General features: G+C 49.3%; 2 protein-coding genes across 2 annotated transcripts in view; one reads left to right on the forward strand and one right to left on the reverse strand.

Moving 5' to 3' along the window:
* Nucleotides 1–10539: 10539 nt before the first annotated feature.
* Nucleotides 10540–12054, reverse strand: EMH_0008900 (GNS1/SUR4 family domain-containing protein, putative; the record flags this gene model as incomplete). The annotated part of the gene is made up of 1 exon (XM_013498510.1): nucleotides 10540–12054. One exon carries the CDS (start codon nucleotides 12052–12054, stop codon nucleotides 10540–10542), a length of 1515 nt encoding a protein of 504 aa, XP_013353964.1.
* Nucleotides 12055–15825: 3771 nt separating this feature from the next.
* The window catches only part of EMH_0008920 (uncharacterized protein), a gene marked incomplete at both ends in the record, with an annotated part of 3513 nt that continues 2095 nt past the window's right edge, over nucleotides 15826–17243 (forward strand). Inside the window, 2 exons of the mRNA XM_013498511.1 lie at nucleotides 15826–16194; nucleotides 16662–17093. Coding sequence (XP_013353965.1) covers nucleotides 15826–16194; nucleotides 16662–17093 — 801 coding nt within the window. The remainder of the gene's footprint in view (nucleotides 16195–16661; nucleotides 17094–17243) is intronic.

Consider the following 17243-nt stretch of genomic DNA (forward strand, 5'->3'; position numbering starts at 1 on the left):
TGTAGCACGGCATTAGACGACCCGACGTCTTTTCGTCTAACAGATGGTGCGTTGGATGGTGCTAGTAAAGAACTAAATTAAGCAGGTTGTGCAATTTGGGCGCAGGATTTAATCTCCACATACCGCAGGTTGGTGTCTTTCTTCGCTTCTTTCGATTGAATAATTAATGCGGTAGTTCATGTTCGTGCACCACTTGTGGTTAGAATGTGGCAGTCTGATGATCTGGATTTGGTGCTATTTGCGGTCTCAGTGGCCCTTTAACAACTAGCGTTCAGCGAGTGACCAAAACATATGGTTCAACAATGTTTTCCAGCTTCCGATGATCTTCAGTTGCATAAAAACTGCCAGCTGCATTGAGCGTTTACCTCTGTAGTTGACTAGTTGCGTGCACGTGTGTCAGGCTAGTGTAACGGTAGTTTGGAATTCGGAAAACTCGGCGTTGCTCAGCTAGTGCGTTTCATTTACCGCTGTGCTGCCGGAAGATTAGCATCTACTCCCGGAACAGCATAGAGAGATGATGCGGTTTAGGTCGCCCTAGAATTGGCACATGGGCTGGATTGAATGATGTTTAATTTTCCTGTATTCACAGAATCTTTCATTGGTAGGTATTCACTGAGCACCTTACAATCACTGCAGGGCGCTGAATCTTCTCCCAAAGCCTTCAATGTTCCGTGGCTTGCACCGGCATGTGCATGTGATTGCCAACGCCGTCAGCATTAAGTTGCAGTTTTCCGAGGCGACGTCGGTGCTGGACCGTAGCGTTTTCGTCCGTATCAACTGCGTGCAACTTTACTCAACACACTACAACATGCTTTCGGCTGCTCAAAAGGAACTTTGGATACGCCTGTTGAAATATTCGCATGGCAACCACCCAGGAAGTACGGTCTTGGTTAATGTCCTCAAAGTTACGTGGCTCAATTTGGCTCAATCGCACAAGGACGTGGCTATCTCTTGGTGTCCAGCCGCAGCGCCATTTACGTCTCCTTGACGTCTCAATTCATTCACCATGGAGTATCGCGTTGAAGTCTTTGTGGCGCAGCATCTGGTGTTCCATGTTTCAGCTATCTGGACACTTTGTATTGGGCACTGTCGGCTTTTCCAGCAGTGTGCAGTGGTGTTGTAGGTCGTTTACCAAGCTTTGGGACTGGCAGGAAGTGGGTTTTCCCCTGTGAAAGCGCATTTGACCGTCAATTAGAGGGTTTAACGTATACAGACTCATCGAAGACTTTGCGCTCATATGTATCCATAAGCCGCTTCTGGATATCAGGAAACGTTTTCACAATTTTGGGCTATTGATTGGTGCTCAGCACGCATCCGGTCTGCGCTGCAAGAATGCTTTCCAAGCCCTCTGCTGTCGTCCTCCCGGGTTTCGGTGTTGTTTTGGCTGTGTCGGCATGTACGCAAAAAGAAAACCGAATCTGTCACCATCAGCACTAGCTGAGTCCTTTGGTATGATGCGCTTTCAGCTGTACTTAACAATAGACCAACGCCATGGCCCCAGGCTCTCGGGATTCTGTGTATTATTTAATCTGTTCTTCATTAGTCTCAACACATTTTCAGACTGAGGAGTACTTAGCTAGTGCGTTGACGTACCCCATGACGTACATACCGAATGAAAACCTGTACTTCTAGTGGCGTGTTTGGATGTGTTAAAAGTATCCTGTCGACGGTTCAGCTAGCAGAAATACAGGCTGGCTGCTCGTGTTCAGGTTTTAGAACGGTACAGCTTCACTGTACAAGGACAATCACGGTCCCGTCAAAGCCACTACTCAAATTGTGTGTTGCAGTATTAATGTGGGTGGAGCGTTGGCCTTTATGACATTGGCTCCCACTACTACCATTAATATTGCCAAGTATGCTAACCCCTGCAAATAAGTACTAAAGTGGAATATGGCCTGATTCGTTGCAGCTTCCGTCGTCCAAAATGTATGCAGCTGTGTCTGGAACATTATGTCAAGGTTTCGGATGCCCAGGACGTGAGTCAGATATACCTTAGCATGCCCGTAAAGCTACAGCGACATCGTGTTGTCACTAGGCAGTATCTACAGGCCTTTTGAACTTCATGGAGGATGGTTTGTGGAGGAATGCCCATGCTGGTGAGTGTCTACCATTCGCTCAGTGAAAGCGTCTGCTTGGCATAGGAGCCGCTGCCCTACCTGGTAGTCGCCTTGTGCTAAGAATGTACTCATCCAAAATTGATCAGGACATGCTTTCTACTGCCCAGTTTCAACGGGGTCCTGCAATGTTGTTTCGTGTAAACTGTTATAGAAATTCTTGCGGTGCCCGCGGGAACTGACTAAGAACGTCTAGTCCCCTCGACATTTTGCTTTGATGAGAATGTATCCGGTTCGTACCTTGTTCGTGTTTTGTTTAATATATGCAACGGTGACTCAGGCGTTTTGGAAAGTTTTGAAATGGACAGCAAGTAAGCTACATGCTTCTCAGGGAAACCGCCGATAGTGTCGGTTGCACGTGGATCTGCCGCAATGCATGCGAGCTGCGAAGCTCACCGTTGGGTGCACAGTAGTTTCTTCGTTGACGTGCGCACGCAAGGGATGACTTCGTGAGCTGCGGCACAGACGACTGCTATCGCTGTCTAGAGGACAAATGACCACGGATGAAGCGTTCTGGGTCTTAGTCAATGCGAGCAGCATCTGTAGAAGGTCCGCAAGAACAAACCCTGCTCTTAGAGTTGATTTCGGCTGCGACAATCACTTTCTTTTCATGCACACACAGACAAACACAAACACACAAGCACACCTACACCCACCCACCCACCCACACAAACACACACACACACACACACACATGCCAACTATGGAGTATTCACCTAGTGCACTGCAGTTGCCTCATGGCACGCCAAGCAAGTCAAACCGTGTACGTTGAGGTTTGGGAGGTTAGCAAACTTATCTCGTTCTATTATACCGGCACGGCGTCTGCTGGCTGTTTAGCCTCCTTAGGGGTACATCAATTCTGGCTAGCGATGTCTCTGTGAACCCTTGGTTCTCGTCGCTCAAAACGAGCATCGTCACCCTAGTTTGCTCCCTGCTGTTTCCTTGCTTGGTGCTTCATTCTTGAGCTGCACGTATCGCTGCCTGCACTTCTGCTACCTTCACATTGGCATTCAAGCTTCGCATGCGGCCATGCCTCTGGTCCGTTGTGTTTGTCTCTGTCCTCTGTCAAATAACGAATGTTCAAAACGTGGGGAATGGAAACATGTTCAAAGCTGGATGGTTTACTATCTACACTGTGATTGTGCCTGCTGCTGTATGTTCAGCTCTTCTGTAGGCACGGCCTTTGCGGCAACGGGGGGTCCCTTGNGCTCCCTCTACACTACGATCCTATGTTGTATGACGCATGCGTGAATCTAGTGGTACTGCCTGCAGGGTTATCACGGAGCCCTCCTACCAGCACGAATATTTTCACTTCAATCGCGATATGCGCTTTTCACGGCTTCCACCTTTCGCAAATTGTGTAATGGTGTATTAGGCTGTTCGGCAGGTTTTGTGATGCGCAGGAAGTGTGTTGAATAAGTATTGTGGAGACTATGGCGACTATGGACTGTAGACATATTGCATTCCTTAAGCGCGACACGCTTCCTGTTGACCATTTTGTGGTCTGGAGCGCGTTGAAGGCTGCAGCACTTTCACTTTTTGTGGCTAGCATGAGGCGATACAACAGTTATTGCTGGCCTCCTTAGGGGTACATCAATCCTTGCCAGCGAGGTCTATTTGAACCCTTGATTCTCGTCGCTCACAACAAGCACCGTCACCCTAGTTTGCTCCGTGCTGTTTCCTTGCTTGGTGCTTCATTCTTGAGATGTACATGTCGCTGCCTGCACTTCTTGTACCTTCACAATGACAGGCAAGCTTCGCATGCGGCCATGCCTCTGGTTCGTCGTGTTTGTCTCTGCCCTCTGTGAGCACCAGCATTTTACACACCCCATCATGCTTCGGGATGCATAGGAAGTACGTTGGATACCCCTGCGAAAATATTCAAATAACGAATGTTCAAAACGTGAGGAATGGAAACCTGTTCAAAGCTGGCTGATTTACTGTCTATACTGTGGATGATTGTGCCTGCTGCTGTATGTTCAGCTCTTCTGTAGGCACGGCCTTTGCGGCAACGGGGGGTCCCTTGNGCTCCCTCTACACTACGATCCTATGTTGTATGACGCATGCGTGAATCTAGTGGTACTGCCTGCAGGGTTACTCACGGGGCCCTCCTACCTGCACGAATATTTTCACTTCAATCGCGATATGCGCTTTTCACGGCCTACAGCTTTCGCAAATTGTGTAATGGTGTATTAGGCTCTTCGGCAGGTTTTGCGATGCGCAGGAAGTGTGTTGAATAAGTATTGTGGAGACTAAGGCGACTGTGGACTGTAGATATATTGCACTCCTTAAGGAATACACGCTTCCCGTTGGCCATTTTGTGGTCTGGAGCGTGTTGAAGGCTGCAGCACTTTCACCTTTTGTGGCTAGCATCAGGTTATACAGAAGCGTTTTACCATCTGTTCTGCCATGCAAATATGCGCCCCGTCTGCGTGAGCGTCTCTGGCTGCGTCGGGGTTTTCATCTATACGAAGGAGCCTATTGCTCGTTTGTTGACTCACATGGAGTCCCTCCTTGTGTTCACGTTTTTAGCTTCTCCAACGACAAGGGATAAGCCTGTTGGATGGAAGCACCTTGTGTAGCACTCGCTTGGGGGCTGGTTCAGGCTGCGGACTGCTTAGCTCGTGCGTGGCATCTGACCTATGGCATTATAGAGGCTCCGAATATTTCGCTGCACTCCACTGCTTGAGAAGATCCAAATTATCTGTACCTTGGACGAACTTGGCACCTGACCGATATTGAACAATTTGACACGTGTTGCATCCTTCGTAGCACTAGCCCAAATATTTCCATAGAATCGTCTTCTGAACCATCTGCTTAACTGTAGTCTCCGTAACCGCATCTCCTTGATAATGTTTATTGGCCTTCATTGCTGTGGAGTGCGCGATGGTTTGGGTAAGGAATTGGAACTACCGCCGTCGTTAACAGGCTCTGCCTTCAGCCGCGGTAATAGCTTGTACGTGTTCCTTTGCAAGCCTGCGCAGGAATGGTTGCTGCACTCCGACATGCGATGCGCAGGGAGTTCGTTGGATACGCCCCATTCATATGACCGGAACGGGTGGCCTCTGCCCTCTGTAATCTGTTACTAACGTTACTCTGATGACTGCCTGCAGGAGGAATACTGCTACTTCTAAATATTCACTGCTCGAGTTATTGTAGCAGCTGCGGTGTACAGGAGGTCCGAAGCTCTTTTGCATGCTGAATTTGCGGAGTAGTTCACTCATACTAGCCTGTGCTTCCCACCATGCAACATTGGGTTAGACACACCGGAAGGGCTTGGAGTGCCCAGGCAGTGTGTTAAATTCGCTTCATGCCATCCCAAGTGGTGCAGAGTACGCATGTTCGGTGAAGTATTGAGATGTAGCTAGGCGTACTGCACGGACGTGCCTTCTGCAGGCTTGTGGATGCCAAACGGCAGCCAATGTAATGATTTGCGGCTAGGCGCACAAGAATTACTGTATCGGCACTGTTTGATACGGGCGTCCCCACCAAAGGCTGTACAAAGGAAAGCTCGTAACTTTTGCCATTTTAACTTCATTCTTAATAATAATGGACGACGTTGTTGAACCAAATACCTACCCGCACTTGGATATGCAGGACGTAAGCTGGAAAAAGTTTGCAAAGAGGCATTCGCATTGCATTCGCATTCGCGTGGGGAATGCTCAGAACGAGCCACCTTAGCGAGATCTTTTAAAGCAGTAGTACTCAATTTAATGGCATTGCGCATAAACGCATAAATGCTGCGTGCTCAGCTATGGTTCAACGACAGCATTTGCTGGAAATTCCTTGCTTCCTAAATTGTTCCCATTTGTTTTGTGGGCTCCTCCTTTGAATTCAGCAGTTCAGGAGGCTGGGTGAATGCTTATTCCACCCACTAGTCTGTTGCATTTTTTGCTGTGCGCCTGAATTTCATGATTTCGTCGGCAGTAGTCCTCACGAAGAGATTCGACGTTTTCTCGCTTCAATCGGAACACCGGCTCTCCAACACCTCCACCTTTGTCGAATCCGTGCAGACGCTGTTGGCTTGAACACCCAACCTTTGCAGGTGTCCAGATTTCTATTTGTACTGGTTCACGTCTGGCCGTCCCCGTACACAGGATGTGCGTTTGATTCCCTCTTATTAAACGACGTATCACAAGAACCTGCAGGTTCGTATGCGTTAAGGCAACGTAGGCCAGTCAACAACTCTGTGCACGCCTACGGCTAGCACTGCATGTTTAGCATTTATGTAGCAGCGAGGCAATCGTGGGTGTGCTCAGCTAGTGCGCCACTATTTCCTCGCTGAATGGGAATCGTTAGCGCTAGTGCAGTGTGTAGATGAAGTCTGTTTCAGCTTGTTAAATGGAACTGCGCCCACTACAGGATGTTTATCCTTGTGGAAATGCACTATTTGTGACAATGAATAGCTCCTAAAATTCTTTAGCGTGATTGCTCGAAGGCTGCGATGTCATGCTGATTCATTGGACGGAGGAGTGGCCTGGCGGGTGCGCTAGGATGTGCATGAAATGGCCACCACTACCGAAATTGGCATCAGCTACACATAGCTTGCTGAGCTGGCATTTAGCGTTTGATATTCCATGTCATTGCTGCAAGGAGTGCAGACTTGTGTTTGTTACTGCCTGGCGCCTGACTATCTGTATAATAGGATGTGCGTTCAATTCCCTTTATTAAACGACGTATCACAAGAACCTGCAAGTTCTGTGTGCACTTTAAACGCAACGTAGGCCAGTTGAACAACTCTGCGCATGCCTCCGGCTAGCACTGCATATTTAGCCTTTATGTAGGTGCAGCATCTGGTGCTTGCGATGTTGCTAGACTCCGCGCTTCTCACGGGTTGCCTTGCCTTCTCTTATTTTGATATGCGTTCAGCGAGTTTCAGTTTATGTCTTTCCGTGAGCATGTGATGAAATCCTTGTTATGCCTTTGTAGCTTACCTGGTTAACAGCCAACATTTCCCCGTTTAGCAAATGTGTGCAGCACTTGCTCGAACGGCGAGGCAGTCTTGGGTGTGCTCAGCTAGTGCGTCACTCTTTCCTCACTGAACTCGAATCTTTATCTCTAGTTCAGTGTGTAGAGGAAGTCTGTTTCAACTTGCTAAACGGAAGCCCGGCTGCTACAGGATGTTCATCCTTGTAGAAATGCACTGCTTGTGACTAGGAATAGCTCCTAAATTGCTTTGGCGTGGATGTTTGAAGGAGTTGGCGTTTACCGTCGGCTATTCCATAACGAGAGTACACCCGTGTTTCGCCCGTTCGCCAAAGTTTGGATTGGTCAGGAAGTACGTTGAGCACTCCTTCAACGAGAAGTTGTACGTTAACCTATCACCATGACATGCAGGATCTCCACATTCTGCACCCAACTAGCGCTCCTAGATTTTTTACAGGTCTCTTTCGCAGACTCGTATAGGCGTTTTCCAGTGCAGCAGTGCAACTAGCGGAGGGCATCCAGAAACGAACATGTAGCACTGCAGGTTGTTTTCAAGCGGTTTCCCTTGGTGCCTGGTATTTTGGAGGTGACCAAGCCACTGGTGAATAGTTACAGAGGATATTAGCATGCGCAAGGAGAGGGATTGTGGATCGTATATTCACGTGGTGCTTTTAGCAGCAATTCGTTCGGCTGCAAGCTCAGAGTTTATTCAATCGCAGTATTCCCTGATGATTATTGCGCAAAACAGTACAATGCCTCATAGCAGACCGGCGGCGCTCAACGGGCTACGAGTGACTGCTGGCCAGTTCGACCTAGGCATGTTTATAGTTTTTGGCTTTAAGTATGCAAGTCTTACTGTTACTGGTATCAAATGGATCCATGGCAACCGTTGGTCGTTTCTGCCCACAAGCTGAAAACGGGTGGCAGTGGGACCTGCCTTGGGGCATGCTGTTTCTAGTTGGACATGATTTCATGAACGATATCTAGACACTTCTTTCCGTGTGCTGCATCAAAGCGCTGGTGTAGATGCTCACTGGTAAATATATTGGTTTTTCGATACAGTAGTGTTGGGTTCCAAGGTTGTAGCCTCATCAACTGCCTGCCACGTTGCGTTGTTCGTCTAACACGCTTCGTGTTCTGCCACAGTGCGTCCAGTTGCAAGTCCTAGGCTTGAAAGTAAGAATGTCCTTTAAAGTATTCCTAACTGATTACAGCCAGGCGATGGTGCTCCTGGTTTGTTTATCTTCTGAGTGACTTTCCGCTGGGAAATGCTGCAATGTTGTTTAGGCTGAAACCAGTGCGTTGTGCGCGGTGAAAGATTTCAGAGCACATCCATGATTAGCTGCATTAGTGCAATAACATCACTAGCGGTGCAGACAGCCGGATGCGAGCAATTATTGCTTCTCTGCTTCAGGCATCTGACGTCTAGAACTGCTAGTTTTGTACAGAGCACTAGGTAAACTTTCAGCCTGCCTTTTGCAGGCAACATTGGAACCCCTTTCGAAGCCTCATGTGGTTTGAAGGTGCACTCCTGAGATAATTACGGCGACAAATCAATGATTAGGTTGCTCCAAACAATTTAACAGGATGCGTAGTTTGGCGGTACTCAGGTGGGCTCCGTACATGCATTGACATTGTCTATCCGAAAGTGTACGCTAACAACACACTAAAGGAACCTGGGTTTACAGTGCCCACACGCTTAACGAATTTGCATATTCGCTGAACGGTTATGGCTTGCAAGGGATGAATGTCTCACTGGATGGGAAACTGTGTTCCTTAGAGCAAGAAGAGCAGACTATCTGCTGCGGATTCTGCATGGATATGCTCTGGTAATGTCCATCCACATTGCTGCAGTAAGTACGTCGCCGCGGTCGTGTGCGATCGTACGTTCCCTATGCGGCAGCCACGAATAAAACTTCGTGTGTGGTCGCGTACTGGCTGCGACTACTTCGCAGTGTTGGACAGGTTGTCAGGTTGCTTTGCATCCAAGCCGGTAGCATTTTAAAGATGGCCTGAGCGCTGACGAAGGCCGTGCTTCCCGCTGGTTTTGCACTAATTTAATCTACCGAGACATTTAAAGTACTCTCGGTTGTTGACAAACTTTTCATCTTCCGGTATTTCACAATTGATTGGAACGAAAAGTCTCGGCGTTTCCTAGAAAGCAGTCACTGCAGCGTAAGCTGCGTTCTTCAACTTGTAAAGTTGAAAGCAGCAGCCAAACGGCTCGTACTTTTCATTAGCTACTGCAACATGTAGAAAAGCCGTAGGTAGATACTTAACATGCTACAGAGCAACGAGGAACTGCATATGCGAGCGACAAAAGCAAAGCGTAACTCAGCCACTAGGTCATGTTCCAGGCCCCCGCCTTTTCGTATCCTCGCGGTCTATAGTGTTGTCAGTTCTAGTGTAGGGTTAGCCCCTGTTCCTTGTGTTGCTACGTATTTGTGCATCTTTGTGTTAAGTGCAGAAACATTATTTGCCTGCGCTATTTGTCTGTATATGTCTGTGCGTATGCACTTTCTGTCTTATCCTGTGCAACTTTCTCGAGTGCTTCTGTCCTCATAACTTGTAGGATAGAAGGGGACTGAGAATAAGTCAAACAGTAATATGATGGCAACAGAGAACCAACAGCATACAGGAAAACAGGCTCTGATACATTTTTCCTTCGGTCTTATCCTGTCTGTTGCTTGAAAAGCGAATGCATAAAAGACATGCAGACACACTCACGTACCGGACGACTGAAGGAAACAAAAAATGTAAAGATCCTTTAGCTGACCGTCCGTCCAGATAAACAAGCAATTAGAAGATAAGACAAGCGAGAACTAGCATGCGTCAAGGGGGCTGAGCTGAATCAGCAGAAGTAATAGATAGCTGTTAAGCCTGCTGATACTGCTGTTAATCAGCCCCCTCCTGCAGCGTGCCATTCACGTTTCAGGTGGCTTGGCGAGCAACACAGTAAAAGAAAAAGTAGGCGAAAAGCGAATAGCTGACGCCTATCAGACAGCAGCGGCAGGAGCACGAACAGAAACACAAGAAACTAGTATTGCATCTCTTATAAATGGGCTGACTGTTCAATGGGTCGTATGGATTACTACCTAAAACTATAGCAGCAACTCCCGCTGCTGATGCCGCTGCCCAAGTTGCAGCAGCTGCAGCATCGGTAGCACAGCAGCAGCTGCTGCTGCGGTACCGGTGTTGCCAAAGGCACTTTTTGACCAAACGACTCGAGCGAATATGCTGCTGCAGTAGCTGATGTTGCTGCAGCAGAAGCCACTGCTGCTACTGCCCGCTTTACGAGACAGTAGCTGCTGCAGCATTTGCATTCGTTGCTGCTGCAGAGACACAACCAAACAAAATAAGCCCCACTCCGCTGGGCGTTTCTGCGCAGCAGCTGTTGCTGCAAACAAATGATGCCCGCGCAACTTATGCAGCTGCATCCGCTGTTGCTGCTGCTGCTGCTGCTGCTGCTGCTGCGCTTAGTGTTTGGGGCCATATATAGCTAGGCTGTCAGACGCAAGTGGTGGGCTGCCTGAAGCTCAAGAGCCCAGCGGAGTCCTCCAAAGACGCACACACCCACAGACCATTGGCCGCTGACGAACTGTCCATACACCATAGGTGCTGCAGCACCGGCAGCAGCAGCAAGGAGCTGCCAGCGTGACAAATTGATGGAAGCCGTCTTGTATGTTAGTTGCCTCATCGCTCCTTCACCCCGAGGCCGCATACGTGGGGATGTTGTTTTTCCTTTCTTTTCTGACAGAGTCGCTCCTGCTGCTGAGTCTGGGCTTGCTGCTGCAGCGGGACTCTTCGAGATTACTGCACCTAAGTCATCAGAGCTGCTGAAGCATGAGGAAAGAATTGTGGTGTCTGCTGAGGTAGAAGTGAGAGAGGGGCAACGCTCACCAAGCCCTTCCGCACGGGCTGGTATTCCTGCCGCTGTTGGCGTTGCTGCTGCTGCAGTCTCTGTTGCTGCTGTTGCTGCTGATGCTGCTGCTGCTGCTGGCTTTTCTGCTTCGTGCTCCGCGTGTTCATCTTCCTGCTGTTTCGCCGCCACAGCTAACCCACAGGGCAGACTGAGAGCGAGCAGCAGCGACAGCCAGACACTGTTGTTGGTGTCTTTGCCTTTCCCGCTTTTCTTGTTGGTGTTTCTGCATATGGTGGCCAGCAGCAGCGATGCAACAGCACCAACAGCACAGTGTGCGATAAGGTTCAGTTTGTGTTGCGTGCAGGAGAGGCGGTATACGCCTGCTGCTGCGAGCGCATGCAAAAGGAAAAGCAGCAGCACTCTGTTGCTGCTGAGGTGGGGGAGATAGCTGCTGCAGTAAAGCCTCAAAAACAATACAGCGTAGGATGTGTACATAGCCAGAGCAATCTGTGCGTTCAGCACCTGCTGCTGGTCCTGGAGACAGAGGGCCCCCTTGGTAGCTAGATACATCCCCACAATCATTTGTGCTATCTGCATAAGAGTTATTGCCGGACGCGACTGCCGCAGTACTTGCTGCAGCAAGCTCCTGCTGCTGCCGCTGCTGCCGCTGCTGCTGCTGCTGCTGCTGCGGGTGCTGCGAGTTCCGGTGCTGGTGCTGGCGCCGCTTGCCCCTTGGGAGCTGCTGCGCCCTGGTGCGGATACACAGCATGACAAGCAGTAGTACAGGTACATGAGAGAGTGTACGCCGAGGTTCATAACAACGAATCCGTGGGCGAAGTCTACGTTGGTATGCTGAGCAGACCAGCAGTATAGGGTGACGGTGAGGTGGTGATAGAGATGTAAGAAAGAGAGAGGCTTCTTCTTGAATACAAGAATGAATGTATCGCCAAACTCCACTGCTTTAGTTAGAGTAAACAGAGCCACCACAACCCTCACAGGCGGCGTAAACAAACGCTCCGGGTGTACAGGCACCGTGAGCAGCGTTGGCTGCTGTATCAGCACCGTCATAAACCCCAAGAAAGAAAGCAGAGACAGCACCAGATTCCAAACAAAGGCCAAGCCTCGAAGAGAAAACGCAGGGCGCGTAGACATAACCCAACGCAGTACATACACTGCAGGCAGGTAGAGCAAGCAGGTGATCATTATGTGCCACTGAAACTGCTCGGCTAGCTCCACCCCCCTGCCGGGGCCCCAGGCCTCAGCGGGAAACATCCATGAGAGGACCCTACATAGAGGCCTATACCCCACAGCACACACCACTGCTGCACACGCCGCCACGGTAGCGGCAGCCGTAGCTGCACTAGCTGCTGCAGCGCCGCTCTTGCTTGCTGCTGCTGTCATTCTTGTACAGGAAAGGTGTAAACGGGGGGCACTCCAGACAACCAGCTCCAACCAGAGAGAACCAAGGGAAGAAGGACACACAGACGAACTAGCAAACAAATAAGCAGGTTACACACAATACAAACACGCAGCAAACTGTGGCGACAGGTCCGCTGCTGCTGACGCCGTTGCCGCTGCGGCTGCTGCTACTGCTGACGTCGTTGTTATTGCTGCTGCTAAACGCTGCCGTTCTCCTCCCGGTAATAATACTCTCCCGTAAAGATATGACGCGCGTGCAGCGGGGGAAAAAGGCGGCAAATGGCGCCCGCAGTGGGTGGTCGGTGCTGCAGCAGCAGCAGCAGCAGCACAGGCTAGAGCACCAACCGGAGCGACGCAGACACCGGGTGTGTTGGCTACAAGCGGATTAAAAGGCGACTTCTAGAAGAAGAAGCTGCAGATGAGCCTAAATGGCAAACAAATCATAACAAGACAACTGCTGCAGCGCAGCAGCTGCCTGCGGGTGCCTCGGCGAGCAGCAGCACCGGCGTCCTGAGACTGCAGGCACTGAGCTCTAAAATTATCAATAAACAGCTGAAAACCCTTTTAGCAAACAAATAGAAGCAGGTTGCTTGCAAAAATACAAAAAAGAAGCTCAAAGGGACGGAGAAACGCCTCGCAGACTCCCCCGTCTGCCGTTGCAGCAACCACCCACAGAGCAAGGCTGCAGCTCCCGCGCGCAAAATAGGCATAAATATGTCGATATAAACTCGCTCTTTTTCATATTAAATCAACATTTAGGTTAAATTCAACTTTTTTTTCTGTATTTTCTCCTTATTTCATGGAAATACGGATTTTCCCTACCTCCCCCCTTGGGGCAACCCGCGGCACAGCACGGTGTGCCGGCGCAGCAGAGGACCCGGTTGCTGCAGGCTCCCTTCTTTGGGGTGTTAGGTGGAAAAAGCGTCGAAATAAAAGTTTTTTGATGGATTTAATGAATTTAATGCATATAAATAATCCAAAAACGAAACAATTTTTAAGCAGCACTCAAAGGTACCCAGGCAAACAAACCCCGCAGCCTTCTCGCACACACGCACGCGCAAGCAGCACGCCGTTCAGGGTGTAAGTACACCGCGTGACATAAATCATTCAAAAAGTCCAAAAATATTTTCTTTATGCTCCCCCAGTTACACATGTTCAGCGTCGCCCTCAACCCGGCCAGCAAGACAAGACCACTGCGCCCAACCCTCAAGCCGAACCCTGAACACGAAAATATTAGGAGGGTTTAAGGTGTGGTGCGAAACGTTCGAGGCTTCCTCACAGGGAGGGTCCATAGGCGTTTGTTGCTGCATTTGTTGAGGGAACTATTGCTGCTGCTGGTGCAGTGGCGCCTCTTCAGCACCGTGCAGCAACCCTTCGTGCACGGGCTCCCGCCCAGCGTCCTGCACAGATGAAAATATCGCATTGCATCTACCTCTTCGCTACCCAATACCCCTACGGGTGACAGCTTGGCATATTGGATTGCTAGTTTTTGTGGGGGCTTGAGTAACGTTCGTTTATGCGGTGGTGTTGCGAGCCCATGGCGGTAGGGAGAGCTGCATTGCAGCAACCAAGCAAGTATGCTTTCCCTTCTAAGAGAAGGAGTGTTATAAGAGGTGCCTTGGGCCTCTAAAGAAAGGCGAAACCTGTTTGCTAGGCTGCGTGGATAGACGGGTTTCTTTGAGCGGATATTTCTCCCGTAGGATCACTTCAGCTGTTTTTTTTATTCTTTCTTTTCGATTGCTCAGTTTTGCTGCACACGTTGGGGAGTTACTGCTACCTGTTAATGATCGCTTGATTCAAAAGGTACAACAGCACAACACTTGCACACTTCTTAGTCTATAGACAAATATACAAGTATGATAATTGGTTGTTTTGGTGACGAAGGCGAGGCCTTTTTCTCTGTTCATATATAGAAAAGTACATATGACCTCCACACAGGTGGATAGACACGAGACACGCAGCACAGCAAACGCCAAATTCAAGAGCATTTGCCTCGATAAAAAAGTACGCCAGCGAGGCGTACACAGCTCGTACACTCGCACACATAAGCGCCTTTTCCTTTGCAACCAAAACTCTAAACACTCTCTAAAAAAATATAAGCGAGAAATTCATATATGGGGTGATATTCCGGTGTCTTAGAAGATCGCTTGGGCGGTCTTCTGCGCCGTGAGAGTGTGGCTAGCTGGGGCGAAGACTGGCTAGCCGTGGCTAGCTTTCGCGGTTCGAGACAAAATAGCTAGCTGCGATGCATTGCGTCTCGTTGACATTTGGCTTGGTTCTTTTTTCGGCTGTATTTTTCCTGCCAGTGCCGCTTTCCCCCATCAACGCTCCAAAACTATAGAAGGGGATATTCAGCTTCGGGTCTATGCTCTTGAAGAGCCTCCCACAGGCCTTTCAATCGACCAAAACACATCCAAAAAGTTATATTTATATATCCTTTTTTTTTATTTTTAGTATATTTCTGTAGTTGCTTATATTTACTACTCTACAGACAGACATAGTGGCTCATGTGAATTGCTGCTTTAAGCATAAACACACCAGAAAAAACACATAAGAGTATTTGCAGAATACATAACCCACAGGCCTGCTGCATATTTGCTCCTGGGTACTCCTCATGGATCCTGCAGAGAGCGGCTCTAGCGCCTTGGCTGCCCCCAGCAACGACTGCTGATTATAACAGGCATACACAGCAAACAGGTTTCAGCGCGTAGCCCACGTTCCGCTGCTCATGTTTACAGCGTCTAACTTCACGCGCATCGACAAATACGATCAAGGAAGGAGTCCTAGAGGATCACCAGCTGCGGCTGGACAGCTAGCCTCTAGCTAGCCACTGAGGAAGCTACACTTGGGAATGCAGAAAACGTAGAATATGATAGTGTCTATGTGCGCTCGTTTGTCAGCACGCGTAGAAGAGAACTGCTCGTTTCACCTAGACGGCAGTTTCAGCTGTTATAAGTATACCGAGGCAGGGTTCACACCCCAGCTTGGGGTTCTTGCTGGCCCCCCCATGGGTGCTGCGGATGCAGGGTCACAGCGTACAGGGGCAGCGACACTCTCCCCTGCAGCCGTCGCCGCTAGATATTGTGTTTTTAGCTCTCCCAGGAGGTCCATCAGTCCGCAGAATGAATGAAGTTTCTGAGCTGTGTTTCCGTGTTTGCTACTACTACTCACCTGCAGCTGCTAGAGAGCTGTTGCTTGGGGGGTTCTGGGGTGAACCGTTATTCTAATCTAGTCGTTGAAGCTGTCTAAAGATAATATTAATAACAATTTAGAATAAATATAAAGTTAAAAATAACAATTCATCAGCATAAGCTGCGGCTTACGGGGTGCAGGCATTCTTGGCTACCACTCGCTGCCAGCAGCAGCCGCGAACAGCTGGACCATTGGTCCTTGGAGTGTGCAGCGTGCGGACCTTATTCTTCTGGCTTTACTTCGTTTTAATCTGATTAACTTTTTATTTTAGGGTGAAAACATTGTTCGTTTCTGCATAAGCTGCGAGTGACGATGCCTCAGCCCAAGGTTCCGCCGTTGGGGCCCCCGGGAGCCTCGATGCAGCAAGGGGGCCCAGGTGGAGGGGGCCCCTGGTGGCCGCCCGAAGCTGTTCCAGCCCCGGCAGTAAGGCGAATGAAAGAGGAGCTGCAAGATATGTTAGAGCGGGACATTCACCGCTTTGGCGTCCTAACGCATGCAAGGGCCCCAAACCCGACCTACCCCTTCCCACCAAGAAGCCGAAGGCCGACAGAAATAAAACTATCATCAGCTTACAAGCCAGCACCAGCAGACCCATGGGCCAGCCTGCAACGGCCGGGGGGCATGACGCCCAGGCTGGGCCAACCCTCCAACACAAGCAGCGGCCAGTTGGTTGCCGAGCCGGTGAGTGCGTTAGCTGCGTGCATGAACTCGAGGCTAGCACTTAGAACTGAAAGCCGTAGTAAGCTGCAAACAAAGCGTAGGAGGATGGGGGTGAGCATCAGAGAAGGAAAGCAGATATATATATAGGGACGGAAATGAATAGAGGCTACAGAGGCGCACCTACAGCAGGGGATTGTGTGAAAGGCAAAGAGCACATAGAGACGTGTCATAGGTAGACGGTCTATGGGTAGAGAAAAATTCCTATGAGAAACAGAAACATGTCTAAATACGTGTTCAGAGGGGAATAAAGAAAATGCAGTTGTCAAGATAAGAGGGTTTTTGTTTCTGTTCAATATGTTTATGGTTGATGGGTCCTCCCCATGCATTCCCTTCTTTTTTTTTTTTTTTTTTTTTTNTTTTTTTTTTTTTTTTTTTTTGGTGTTCAGTTGTAACCATCGTGTGTTGTGCTCTTGATCGAATGCCCCCAGGAGCCGCGCCAGCCTACCCTGGAGGAGCTCTGGTTTGCAGCTACAGCGGAGGAGGTTAACCCAACTCAAGCACAACGGAGGCCCCCTGCATCTCCATATGCAGATTGGGGGCCCCTAGACTCTGATACGCGATCGGTGGCGCATGCAAAGGGTACAGAAAATACAGCGAAAGTGCAACGCAGAGATTTACTCTGTGCTGACGAAGACAGTAGTGTGGAGCCTCTGGCGCCCTTGCCAGCTCTCACCGAAGACGATTTCCTCAGGGGCCCCGGGGGCCCCCCACTAAGCGATCGGAGCAGGCAACACCTGCTGAGCTTTGGTCTCGACTACAAGGAGGCTATTAGCCCCCGCAGCAGAAAACAGTGGTCCCCCATGGAGAGGGAACGTTGGAGTCGATCCCGCCTGCTGAGGTATCTCATCAAGACGAAGCAGGTACACCTGTAGGCCCCTCACCCACATTCCCTGTTTGCAGTGTTTTGTGTGGCCTTATAAAACCTATAAGTCCATATAACTTATATATTATATATATATATATATATATATATATATATATATATATATATATATATATATATATATATA

The sequence above is a fragment of the Eimeria mitis genome, genomic scaffold (genome assembly GCF_000499745.2).
Source record: "Eimeria mitis Houghton genomic scaffold, Emh_scaff348, whole genome shotgun sequence".
Taxonomy (NCBI): domain Eukaryota; phylum Apicomplexa; class Conoidasida; order Eucoccidiorida; family Eimeriidae; genus Eimeria; species Eimeria mitis.